General features: G+C 36.8%; 2 protein-coding genes across 4 annotated transcripts in view; one reads left to right on the forward strand and one right to left on the reverse strand.

Annotated features, from left to right (window-relative positions):
* The first annotated feature begins 1,526 nt into the window (after positions 1-1,526).
* On the forward strand, positions 1,527-10,135 carry jkamp (jnk1/mapk8 associated membrane protein). The gene is made up of 7 exons (XM_067455848.1): positions 1,527-1,683; positions 1,858-1,937; positions 2,933-3,087; positions 3,235-3,441; positions 6,324-6,505; positions 8,912-8,988; positions 9,076-10,135. Exons 1-7 carry the CDS (start codon positions 1,680-1,682, stop codon positions 9,292-9,294), a joined length of 924 nt encoding a protein of 307 aa, XP_067311949.1. The 5' UTR covers positions 1,527-1,679; the 3' UTR covers positions 9,295-10,135.
* The window catches only part of ccdc175 (coiled-coil domain containing 175), a 30,294-nt gene continuing 20,665 nt past the window's right edge, over positions 4,360-13,988 (reverse strand). For all 3 annotated transcript variants that reach the window (XM_067455844.1, XM_067455846.1, XM_067455845.1), the window contains 5 exons: positions 11,975-12,127; positions 11,785-11,887; positions 11,651-11,694; positions 11,283-11,392; positions 4,360-4,834 (listed from right to left, as the gene is read on the reverse strand). In XM_067455844.1, coding sequence (XP_067311945.1) covers positions 4,624-4,834; positions 11,283-11,392; positions 11,651-11,694; positions 11,785-11,887; positions 11,975-12,127 — 621 coding nt within the window. In that variant the 3' untranslated portion in view covers positions 4,360-4,623. The remainder of the gene's footprint in view (positions 4,835-11,282; positions 11,393-11,650; positions 11,695-11,784; positions 11,888-11,974; positions 12,128-13,988) is intronic.

Consider the following 13,988-nt stretch of genomic DNA (forward strand, 5'->3'; position numbering starts at 1 on the left):
AATGATGCTCGCTTACTGTTAATGTGAGACGAAACGAGCTCATTCCTATAGAGGGCGCTTGGAGGCCCAGAAAGCCAATTTACCATTGAAACACATTCATATTTTAAGACAGCTTGTGTTGCACTGGAATTTTTTATAATACATTTTTTTTATAATATTATAAATTAATGGATTAATATAGAAAATACACATGGAAATATGCCATGTCAATCTCTATAAAATTAATTTAAAAATGATTAATCGGATATGCACCAGCATCTGCGGTTGGTCCATTCTGACAAGCGCTGAGAAAAGTAACAGTCACGACTCATCGCTGATAAAGCATCGTTTGTTATTGTTTGGGTTATAATACACCTGATTCAATACAATTCTCCATTATATAAAAAATACTTATTTTCAGATGAACTAAGAATAGTTTGCTACATACCATTCTACGACTACTGATTCGGCCCTGATTCGGCCTAATACATTGATAAACATCAGCCGAAGTGAAGAAGTGAATTCGAGCAAACAGCTGTGATTGGTCCATCCTGAGCGGCGCTGTGAAAAGTAACAAGTGTCATGTGACAAAGCCGTCTTCTCGTCTACTCAGTAGCGACCTGGAAAATATTTTACACTTCTATTGAGCCAACTCGATTAAACAGTGAACTAAAAAGAGCGTTTAATCGTTTGTCTAGTTCGTTGTATCTGACAAACGCCAGCCCAATTGTAGACTCAGGTTCATTGTATTCGCCGCTCTACGTGCCTTTTCTATTTCTATTATACAGATGCAGGACCCTGGACCTCCCCGTGACGTTTGAAGCCGTTGCCATGACACTGGACCTGAATTTTTTTCCCAGAGTTGAATTACGCACTTTCTTATGAATATTTGTTTCATTTGCTATGCTCTGTGCGCACGCAGCCGCTGATGAAAACCTCCAGCCGTTTCCATTTTAACGCACAATGTATATAATATTATATAATTTATTTGAGGTAATTTAATAATTGTCTGTCTGTCTGTCTGTCTGTCTGTCTGTCTGTCTGTCTGTCTGTCTATCTATCTATCTATCTATCTATCTATCTATCTATCTATCTATCTATCTATCTATCTATCTATCTATCTATCTATCTATCTATCTATCTATCTATCTATCTATCTATCTATCTATCTACATTGATCCATATCGATTGCAAAATTCTACTTTAGAAACTAGCCCATATAGATTACATTGAGATCTATATATGTACCAAATAATTAATTAACCGTTAACATCAATTGAATTAAATAAATAATAAAGACATGTATTAAACTGAATGAGAAGAGATGCAAATCAAAAGGTTGCTAGCAAGACAAGAGCTAATTATGAAAGGCAGTTACTGCGAATGAAACATTTCGGCTCTAATTTATATAAATGAAACACTTAATTTGTGTAGTAAAAAATAATACGTTGTTGTTTTGTGTATACTAACACGGTTGAAAATATGCTGAAATGTTAGAAAAAGTGCACTTTTGATGATCTGTGTCTGACCAGTGAGAGGCGCTGTCAAACTTTGTAGCGACACGTGCCACATTCACATGAAGAAGAACAAGGCGGATGTGTTTATTCTTCCGGTTTCTGTTACGTCGTTTAGATCGTTGAATTTTAAAATTACTAATAAAAAACTGGGCTTATTGATAGTTTTGTAATGCTGCATATGCCATGGGTATGTTAAACGTACAATATTTATTGCAAACAACTAATGACATTGTCAATATCTAATTGGATTATTGCTGTTGATAATATCGCTAACCTAGTTTGCTAACAGCAACATGCAAATGATATGTCTTTATTTTGAATTAAAGTGTGTTTTAATGATGTTTATCTGGGTGTAATGCAGCTGTAGCAATGAGCTCCACTTGTCCTGGGCTGTACTGTGGAAGGACCATCATAAATGAGTCTATTGAAGGAGAATGTGGGGTAAGTGCCTCATATTCATTTAATCATCAGTTTAAAACATGCACGTATTGTGCAACTGCCTGATTACAATGTACAATTAGAGAGGTCAGTTGTGTATATATATATGCACCCTGATGTGTCACATGTGTTTATTTCTGGAACAACTGTTAAAACGAAATAAGATAAAAATAAATACGCATTTTATGAACATTCGATTAAAAATAAACAAACAATAGATTAACAGTGAGTAGAAAAATAGATGTAACTTAAAAACAAATTTTAGATTTATAATATACATTTTTCAGTATATAATTTTGGTGTTTATAAAAGATATATGCCTTTTTAAATCAAGAATGGGGGTCCTTTACATGATATGACATGTATGTAGACAGTACGATGATGACGCCAATATAGCATAGAAGAGTAAAACATCTTCAGTATGCGCTAGTGGTAAACAAATAGAGCACGTTTGGAAATTGTTTTTTTTTTTATGCTCTGAAAAAAAAGAGGAGTAAGTGAAAGAGGAGAATATGGACGTGGTCATGACTAGGGAAAAGAGGCCAAATTGGCATGTCAATTTTGTAATTAGAGCTCGAGGTAAGTAGTTTTAAGTTTTAGTTAGTCAGTGGACGTAGGTAGATGACCATGCTAAATTTCTTACAGTCCAAAAATGATTGCAGGCTATCTTTTGTCACAAGACTGTGACAACCTCTCTCTCACTGTACGACGTAGGACCACCATTTAGGAGCCACGGCCACAGAAATCGCATTTCATCTGGGACAGGCCAAAATCGTACAACATGTACCGGGAATAAGATAATGCATTAGCTAATGTTAACAAATCAAACCTTATTGTAAAGTGTTACATTTATTTCTAAGTCCTTTATTTATTACTAACGGCAACAGCCGTCACCTGGTCATTCAAGAACAAATGATTCATACTGCTTGTACTAATTGGTATGATTGCACATGGGACTATTTGATGTGTTAATAACCTTTACCATTCTCATTTTAAAGGTGTGTCCTCGTGGCCAGAGGACAAACCTAGAGAAGATCTGCATGAAATGCACTGGATCCCCTGAGCTGTATGACTGGCTTTACCTGGGCTTCATGGCGATGCTGCCTCTGGTCCTGCACTGGTTCTTTATTGAGTGGTATTCTGGGAAGAAAAGGTAGTCAGCAGAATTTCTTGTGCTACACAAAAAATACATGAGGCAATATTATTGTGCGGATCTGATTTTGTTTGCAATGCTGCGTCTTAAACTTGATGATGCATTAATTGAGCTTTCCAGACTAACCTATGCTAATGTCCCCTCTAGTTCTAGTGCCCTTTTCCAGCACATCACCGCCTTGTTTGAGTGCACAGCAGCTGCCGTAGTGACTCTGCTGCTCAACGATCCCGTCGGCCTGCTGTCTATTCGTTCCTGTGAGGTTAAGATGCTTTCTGATTGGTACACCATGTTGTATAACCCCAGTCCCGACTACGTCACCATGCTGCACTGCACGCAGGAGGCTGTGTTCCCTCTGTGAGTGCCCTTTAATTTGATTTGAGTTGCCAGTTATTTCTGTTGGTTTCTGTGTAGTTTTTTTATTTCTTAAACAACCATGTAGGAAGAATCATCGTGGCCATAATCCAGGATGACAGTCTAGATTCATCAAGTTCAAACTGTGAAAGAATGATTGGGAGGAGCATGAAGATTCATTTTCACACATGAATTGGCACCTCTGAGTCCAGACCTTAAAGGGTTAGTTCATCCAAAAATGAAAATTCTGTCAATAATTACTTACCCTAATGTTGTTTGACACCCGTAAGACCTCCGTTCCTCTTAGGAACACAAATGTTGAAATCCGATGGCTTAAAAAGGCCTTGATTAACACCAATGTCATTTCCTCTCTCAAGACCCATAAAAGGCACTAAAGACGTCTTTACAAAGTCCATCTCACTACAGTGGCTCTACAATCATTTTATGAAGTGACGAAAATAGTTTTTGTGCACAATTTTGTGCAAAAAGTTCACAAAAAAAACAATTTTAAAACCTTTCAAAAACAAAGTTTCGAAAGGTTATGAATCAGCGTATCGATTCATAATTTGGATCACGTGTAAAACTGCTGAAATCACGTGACATTGGCGATCTGAATCGTGAATTGATACATTGATTCATAACCTTTCGAAACTTTGTTTTGAAATCGGCCCATCACTATATGTCGTTATTTAGGTTTTTTTTGTGCACAAAAACTATTCTTGTCGCTTCATAAAATTATTATAGAACCACTGTAGTGAGATGGGCTTTTAAAGACATCTTTAGTGCCTTTTATGGGTCTTGAGAGAGGAAATGATATTGGTGTCAATGAAGACCTTTCTGAGCCATCGGATTTCAACACTAATATCTTCATCTGTGTGTGAAGATGAACGGAGGTCTTATGGGTGTCGAACAACATTAGGGTAAGTAATTATTGATAGAATTAATTTTTGGGTGAACTAACCCTTTAAATTCCTTGAAACTCTTTGGGATGTGCTGGAGGAGACTTTACAGAGTGCTGGACTCTTGCATTGACAATATAAGATTTTGACCAATATTTGAGGCAGCTCTTGATAGAAATATATGTTGTAATGTTTTTCCATCAAGCATGGTTGTTTCTAACTACATGCTTGTTTAAGAAATGAAAAGCTACACACTCCATCAGTGTTAAAAGAACTGCTGACAAACCTATAACACATTAGAAACATAATAATCTCTGCAATAAAGCAACCTTTTTTTTTGTTGGGCCGGGCAGTGTATTATATTCATTAGAATAAGCCATGTAACATGATTTTGTTCATTCAGTAGTGTTTGTCCACTGAGAGTGATGCAAGCTAGAGCAGGGGTTTTCAAACTGGGGTCCGGGGAACTCCAGGAGGCCGCAAACCAGTGGAAAAGTCTAGAGAAAAACCATGAGAAAATGTAAATAAATGAATGTGATTAAATGTTAAATGAACATATAAAACATGCACAAAAAATAAAATAAGTAAATAAATATAATGTATTATTTATAAATGCAATACATTTCTTGTTTATTAATTTGCTTAAAAGTGTAGAGAAACAGTATAAAATTAAATAAATTAATTAGATTAAAATAAATAAATTATTGAATAGTAAATTAACATATGAAAAATGTAAAAGGTAAATAAATATATACATAAGATTAAAATAAATACATGTTAAAAAGCCTAAAGTAAAATTTTAAATATAATAATAATACAATTAATAAATAAATAAATAAATTAGCTTAAATAAAAGTGGAAAACTTTAGAGAAAATATATTTTAAAATATATATTAAACATATAATAAATTAAGCACATAAATTAGATTTATACATTAGTGATTTAAATGTTAAATTAACATAAAATTGAAAAGAAAAATAAATAAATTTGATTAAAATAAATGATTAAAAATATTATTCTATTAAATTAACTATCAATATAAATTAATAAAAATGAGATTTAAATATACAAATAAATTATGCAATTAGCATTAAATTCTAATAGTGAGAAGAAACTATATATCATAAAGTAACTTAATATAAACTAATGTTAGATATTTAATATTATTTTTTAGTGTATTAATTGGGTGTTTATAAAAGACAGATGTCTTCTAAAGGGATACTTCACCGCTTTTTCATATTATTAAACTGTTATTCCCTTAACACACTAAGTCTCAGTGTGTGCACTTAATCGCTCTGATGCACGGTGACATTCTGATAGCATTTAGTTTAGCCCACTAAGCCCAGTTCATTCACTATGGTACCAAACAGAGATCAAGTTAGAAGCGACCAAACACCTCCACGGTTTCCTTATTTAAATACAGTTACACTAATAGTTGAACGATCAAGTATGGTGACATAAAATAAAACGTGGCGACTTTCTAATGGGATTAAAAAGGAGAACTATAATGTACGGCGGAATAGCACTTCTGAGAGTACTTTGACTCGGCGCAGTAGAAAGTCCCGGCTGAAAAATCCTCCCTCACATCTCCCCCTCCCCCCTTTTGACAGAAATGAGAGAGGGAGGGGGAGATGAGAGGGAGGATTTGTCAAAAAAAGGTATGTATCAACTCATCTTAGTTAAGGGAATAACATACTTTAATATGAAAGCAGTGAAGTATCCCTTTAAATTTCAGAAATGAAAACACAAGGATGTCCATATTTGGGGGTCTGTGGCATTGAAAAGCCAGAGCTAGAGTGTCACAAAATAAAAGGGGTGTCTTGACGAATTCCAAACACAAGTGATCACAGGAGACACATTTGAAACGTGTGTCAGCCATTCGGGAGGACCCCGGCAATTCCGGGAGAGGTGGGATGTCAGTATTGTTGCATATAATTTGCGATGCATTGTGACATGAGCACCCCTATCAATTTCTGTTGTTTCAGGTACACCATTGTGTTGATCTACTACGCCTTCTGTCTGGTTTTTATGATGCTTCTGCGGCCACTTCTGGTTAAAAAGATTGCATGTGGCTTAGGCAAGACCGATCGTTTCAAGAGTATCTACGCAGCGCTGTACTTCTTCCCGATCCTCACTGTCCTGCAGGCGGTAGGAGGAGGACTTCTTTGTGAGTGTTGTTTTTTGTATTTCTTTTTTTAAAGCTGCAGTAACTTTTTTTGAGCAAGTACATAACTAGCCAGTGTTTAAAACTATCTCCTTTCCTTAGCCCGATTCCCAGTTAGCTTGTAACAATGTGTTATAATTTGAGTGGTACTGGTGGATTTCATCGGGATATTCGAGCATGTCTTTGTGTCATTACGCCAGATCCGTATACATAAAGGATATATGTATACACATATGTACTGTATACATACAGTCCCTGACAAAAGTCTTGTCGCTTATCTATTTGTAGAAATACCTGATATTACCCTGACTTTTAATTAATCAATTGGTGTTAGAAATAGCTCATATGAAAAGCTAAAACCCTCCCAATTGATGTTTAATGCACTGAAATAAATAATTTTCACAGAAGAAATATTTATCATTTAATCAAGACAGAAAGGTCAAATTTTGGCAAGACAAAAGTTTTGTCGCCTATACAGAAATGTAACAAATTTACTGCAAATACAAAAATATGTCAGCAAATTAAGTTGTGGCGCTGTGAGATCCAAATTTAATATCTTGTATGACTTCCTTGAGCTTGAAGGACTGCATCCATGCGGTTTGGCAAGGATGCATACAATTTATTGATGAAGTCATCAGGAATAGCTAAGAAAGCAGCCTTGCATGCCTCCCAGAGTTCATCAATATTCTTTGGTTTCGTCTTCCATGCGTCCTCTTTCATCCTACCCCACATATGCTCAATGATGTTCATGTCTGGTGACTGGGCTGGCCAATCCTGGAGCATCTTGATCTTCTTCGCCTGAGGAACTTTGATGTGGAGATGGAAGTATGCGATGGAGCACCGTCCTGCTGCAGAATTTGGCCTCTTTTATGGTTGGGAATATAAGAGGTAGCTAAGATTTCTTGGTATTTTAGACTATTGATGTTCCCTTCCACCCTGCAGATCTCGCACACCCCCATACTGGATGTAACCCCAGACCATGATTTTTCCGCCACCAAACTTCACTGTTTTCTGGGTGAATCTCGGATCCATTCAGGCTTCAGTAGGTCTCCTGCAATCTTCAACTGAAGATTCATCTGAAAATCCACCTTCTGCCACTTTTCCAGCGTCCATCCTTTTAGCAGGCTGTGGGCCTTGGCAAATGCCACATGGTTTTTCAATTGTATTTTGTTTAGTGCTGGCTTCTGGGCACTGATTCGATCATGGAGGCCGTTTCGAGACAGAATCCGACAAACTGTTCTGGTTGACACAGGGACTTCAGGTGACCAGGTCTCGTGGAGCTCTGCTGCAGTGGAAAATGGGCTGGCCTTGGATTTTTGAGCCAACAAACGGTTCTCTCGAGCAGTTGTCTTGCGGGGTCTGTCTGACCTGGGCTTGTCAAAAAACGTCTCCAGTCTATTCAAATCTTTTTTTTATCCTCTGTACTTGACGCTGAGACACATTGAAGGTGTCTGCCACATCAGCAGTGGATCTGGTCTTCAGCCTCTTGATAATCAAAACTTTAGTCTCAGGGTGAATCTTAGGCATGTTTGCAGAGGTCTAGTTGCAGTTGATGTGAAGGTCTAGTGTACTGGGGTTCTTTTTATACACACTTGAGACCTAATTGATCCAATATTAGTCACAGGGGAAGCTCATATGACAAGGTGACAACACTTATGTCTTTGCAAAAATTGACTCAATGGGCTTAGAATACTTTTTGAAAGTTTAGTTTTTCACTGAAACATTATCACAAAAGCTGGTGGGATTAAAATGAGCCATTTCTTGTAAAAATATCTTGATTAGAAATATATTTCAGCGGCACTTTAGGTCAATTTGTACACAAGCTACAAGACTTTTGTCAGGGACTGTATACTATCGCATGTGAGGATGGTGCAGGTGGCAGATCATTTATAGCCTTTTCTCAAAGCAGCTGGATTAATTAAATTGAGCATTTTGATCCAGAAAGTTCCAAATGACAGTCATTGGTGACAACTGGAGACTCACCCCTAGTCAAAAGTCACTGAATGCTGATGTTGTCAACATTAACAATTTGAGAACAAAGTATAACAATAATAATTACATGTTGGATGTGATATGAACTAAGCAATTTAATCACCATTGGTAGCGTGATTTATTGTAATGTTTTTTTTTCTCTGTTGGTCAGAACAAAAGTGGCAGACATGTTACTCACTTGTTCAAGTTACATTTTTCAGTGAAAGTTCGTATTGTTATCATACTTCCAAGATGTAGAATCACTACACACACCGATGCACAATGCACATAAATATGATTATTCCCCAAATATCTAGGTTTCAAACAGAGATGGCGACAAAGAGGCAAAACTTACAAGACTGCACCTTTAATGATGATTTGAAAATCTACTTAGTTGACGTTTGTGTTTTTTATATTTCCCTTTCTTATTTTTTTCAGACTATGCATTCCCATATATTATTTTGGTATTATCGTTGGTCACGTTGGCAGTTTACATGTCAGCTTCAGAGATACAAGTAAGTGTATTTATGTACTATATGTTTTCTTTTAATGTCGCAGTGCTTTTTATTTCATGTTAACTGTTTGTGCCCTATCTCCTGCAGTCTTTCAAAAACCTTGTGGCTAAGAAAAAACGCCTCGTGGTTCTCTTCAGCCATTGGCTCCTCCATGCATATGGTATCATTTCCATATCCCGACTGGACAAACTGGGACAGGATTTGCCTTTGTTGGCTCTGGTGCCCGGACCCGCTCTCTTCTACTTACTGACGGCCAGGTTCACAGAGCCAAACAGAATTCTGTCAGAGGGTGGGAATGGACACTAATGTCACTTCCTCTTAGGAGAATCACCTTCCTACAAACCTGCATGTTAGAGCTGCATAGATATACCTTTGGCATGGACACCAAAAAGCCATAAACAAAGCATTTAGTTATTGCTCGATATTGTATATTGCCATATTTGTTTGCTTGTATTGAACGGAGATCCAATGAAATGCTCTGTGAAGAATCTTTTCTTTACAGGTTTCCTTTGAATCCTAAAAGCGAGTTTTGGAAAGACAGTTAATGGTTTTTGTAAATTTAGTGTATATTATTCAGTACACTTTGCAATTTGTATCGATCGTCAAAATGAGTTACAAATCAAAAATGTGCTGTAATGTACAATGTCATTTTTGGAGGTTTTGTGTGTTATATATATATGAAACAGCTGGTCTGTGAATTTCTTGAGTGCTCTCACTTAACGTTAACCATTTTCATATGTCAAACTTTCTTGTGCCAAATATAAATTGTATTCTTTTCATGTGCGGTTAAATAATAGCTTAACACTACAAAAGGAATTTTGTGACATCGTATTTGCATGTGGCATTTTATGAATGCTTTGCTGCTGAATATGTAAATCTGCGTACACATTGTATTGTGGGAATAATTCTATGTAGTTTTCAATGTTCTCAGACACTCAACATTACAACTTGACTAAAGATTTTTTTTTAAACATATTTATAAGGTCTACAGTTATGTGTGGAATATAAGCTGATTAGAGATGATGTTTTATTCAACATGTAATAAGGTTTTACATGTTAGTGGTGAGTTACATCCATGGCCATCAGATCTATGAAAATGAACTTTTGTCAACCATGTTTGACTTGTTAAATAAATTATTAAAACAGATTTTTCCATAGGTGTGATTTTTTTTAAAAATTGTAATAACCAAACACGTATTTACAGTAAGGTTCCATTTGTTAGGTAAGGTAATTATATTAGTTTGTCATGAACTAACAAGGAACAATACAATTTTTATTGATCTTGATGTTATTTCACTGTGTCATGCATTTAAAAAAGTACATTTTTCGAAATCAAAAATGGTGAACAAGTTGGTGAGCTAAAATTAAAATGGTATTTTATTAACCATCATTAACAAGGATTATGCTGTAAAAATTATTTGCTCATTGTTAGATCATCCAATGCAGAGAGTCATGTTTACTAATGCTATACTGAAACCACTACCAAAAATTCTATAATCAATGTTTCTAGTACGATCAGTAGAAAATCAGCAAGAAGTTGCTCTTAAAGGGATAGTTCATCCAAAAATTAAAATTACCCTATGATTTGCTCACCCTCAAGCAGTCCTCAGTGTATATGACTCTCTTCTTTCAGACAAATACAATAAGTTATATTAAATAGAAAAAAAATCCAAGCTTTATAATGGCAGGCCAAAATTTGAAGCTCAAAAAGTGCTTCCACCCATTATAAAAGTAATCCATGCAGGGGTTAATAAAGGCCTTCTGAAGTGAAGAGTTTGTGCGAGAAAAATATAAATATATAACATAAATATAAAGTAAAATATCTAGCTTCCTCCAGACCACCTTCTGTATCCAATGCGATTATGACGTAGATATTTTACTTTATTAAGTTTTAAATGTGTATATTTTTCCTCACACAAGCGCATCAGTTCGCTTCAGAAGGCCTCTATTAACCCCCGGAGCTGTATGGATTACTTTTATGGTGGATGCACTTTTTTGAGCTTCAAAACTTGGGCTGCCATTATAAAGTTTGGAAAAGCCAGGATATTTAAAAAATAAAAAAATATATAACTAAAAATATAAATTGTATTTGTCTGAAAGAAGAAAGTCATATACACCGAGGACTGCTTGAGGGTGAGTAAATCCTGGGGTCATTTTCATTTTTGGGTGAACAATCCCTTTAAAGATTGAAATGTCAGAAGATATTGGAAATAGTAGAAATGCTGTTCCATATTTATGTATTGTGTAAATGCTTATTTCCTGGCTTCTCTAACATGGAACTCATGCACACTAACTCTTTCTCCAGCCTGCTGTTGACGTCACTGATGTGATGCTTTCTTTCTTGAATCTTTACTATGAGACTGTATATGTTCTCCACAATCTTCTGGTCTTGATCTGCAGATTCCTAATATAAAGGAAAGGAAAATGTATCAAAACATCAAGGTCAGAAAGGATTTTTCAATAGCCAATAATGAATTTTTCAATAACACAAAACTAAAGTTCATCAGCTTAAAGGGACGTTCCAGCATCTGTCGCCATCCTTCAGTTTACAGGAGAGCTTAAAAGCAGGAATGTGCAGCTCTTTGTGCAAACAAGATCGAGTAGTGGTCGACAGTATGCTGTTGACTGAGGTTTATTTGTATACTTTGCCGTTTGCTTGTACCTCAGTAAGCACCATTTCTGTGGTCCAGGTGTCTATTAGACTCTCTGGGGATGGAAAAGAGACATGATTCGTTCTGGATCATTATGCTAAGAGCACAATACTTTAAAATGTTAAGTGGCTGTCAAAAAACTCACTAAAGAGGAAATGCTTTTCCTCTGTCATCCTGTTGACCTCCTGCATATACTTTTCCTGGTCTTTCTCGGTTTCCAATATTTCCTCCTTCATTTGTTCAATGCACTGCAAGTACAGAGCTGTTAGAAAGCATTGTTGAAAAACCTCTCGAGCAATGTGCTAATGTGTCTGCTGAGTAGCGTGTGTTTTCACCACATGCAGACGGCTGTTTTCCATCCCGACTTGCTCAAGCATGACCCTGTTCTCATAGATGCTTTTTTCGACTGCACTGATCCCTGCAGCGTTAGCGGTTAACATCTCCATATGCTTGGCCCTCAAAGTCATCAATTCTTTCTTCAGATCATCCTGCATGGCAGCAAACATACAATTAGGGTAGGTTGCACCAACAAGGATTAAATTAAACTCAGTTTAGAGCTAATCTAGGATTTGTTGATCTAGGCTTTAATTTCGTTGCACCACTTCATTTTAAACCTAGAATAACAAATCAGGGATTGGAATTTAACCTGCGATTAAAACCTCAATTTACGTTTAATTTTTGTCACCATGATGGATTCGTCACAGACAGCAACAATACTTATATTCAATTTTCCTTTTTTTTAATTGACCACCAGAAACTCTTTCTCTGACATAAGTAGCTCTTGCCGATAAAGGAAATAAACTTCAGCTGTCTTATAGTGCTATGTAGAAAGACTGTTACTGATCAAGCAGGCGATGAAAACATCACAGCAGCGTGTGCGGATTTCATAAACCTGGACATATATTTATAGTATCAATAAATGGAGTATATTGTGGCATTGTAACTTATGACAAAACAACTGTCAAAATTGGCGGAGTGACCATCTCCACTTTTCACTGCCCATTCCGTCTGATTGCCGCGCAACAGCCACGATAGAGCTGGCATGAGAAACGCGAGGCGAGGCCGCGATCACTGACGCTCACCTCATCATCACAGCTACCATTAAATGCTAAATATAGTCCTTTCTTCTTTTCTTTGTCGGACACCGAGATGAGTGACAGATCTACATCCTGGACACGATAGAAGGCATAAACTCACAGGCTGCCACAACCCTCACACTCTGATGGCTCAAATAGGCTAGCTTTATTTTTCATTTTTATTATTAATAAACACTAGCCTAGAAATCTAGACGCACCCTAGCGGCAGCAAATTTAATCTGCCCGCGAGTGTCGTCTAGCAACTCTCAATACCCTTCTGAGCTGTATTCCCCTAACTCTTGCCAGGCCAATCACATCGTGTATAGAGTCAGTGGGCGGGGCCATAATGACGACGGCCGAGTTGCGTTTGCGTGCTTCTAGTAAACACAGAAACTGACGAACGGCGGTCTTTCGAATCAGCTTTGACCGCGACTCTGGAAGACTTGGAGTTAAGCTTTTCTCTGAGAAAAGAAAGAAGTCATTCTTAAAAAGGGAAGATGTGTTCAGAGTTTTGCCGACCGGATACGGCGAAAGTTTAATCTATCAACAAGCTCTGTTTCACCTTCGTTGCTCTGGTTGGTTGTAGCGCTATCCAATTACATGCAGAGGGAGTTTGAAAGACAACTGTTTATCCCCCCCCTCGGATTGAGCCCTGTCTATGGTGAGTTTCCAGACCAAACATCTTGATGTGGGTCTGGCTTGTCAGGCTAAATAAACACCTCTCTGAGACCTGATGACACACTTACTGTTTCTATATAAACCTCCTTACATGTAAGTTTAAAATTAATCCATTATTGAGATTTAAATCTGAGTTTAAAGTTATGGAGCAATAGGATTAAAGTTAATCCATTTTAAATATAAATTAAATCCAGATTCAAAATGATGGATTAAATGTAAACCTTCTTATTTTTATCTTCTTATTTGGTGCAACAGAATTAATAGATAAACTTTGATTTAACAAAGTTAAAGCCGTGGACAGGGGCCGAATGCCGCCGACGGTGTGGGTACACTCATTGAAAATAATGTGTTCGAATTTTAAAGACATGGCGCGGTACTTTGCGGCGTTGAACTTTGCGTCTGGTGTGCGACCCCCTTCAAGGTGATGATACATGGGGCAATTTTTTTAGCAATGTTTCCATCAATGGGCAACAGGTGAGACACAGGGTCCAGACCAATCTAAAGTGTCCAGATAGAAATTTGTTGAGCCTTTTCAATGGGAAAGGGCCCAAGCAACATCGCTGGGCAACACTGCTCAAAAATTTGCCCTGTGTAT

Source organism: Pseudorasbora parva, chromosome 10 (assembly GCF_024679245.1).
Source record: "Pseudorasbora parva isolate DD20220531a chromosome 10, ASM2467924v1, whole genome shotgun sequence".
NCBI classification, from domain to species: domain Eukaryota; kingdom Metazoa; phylum Chordata; class Actinopteri; order Cypriniformes; family Gobionidae; genus Pseudorasbora; species Pseudorasbora parva.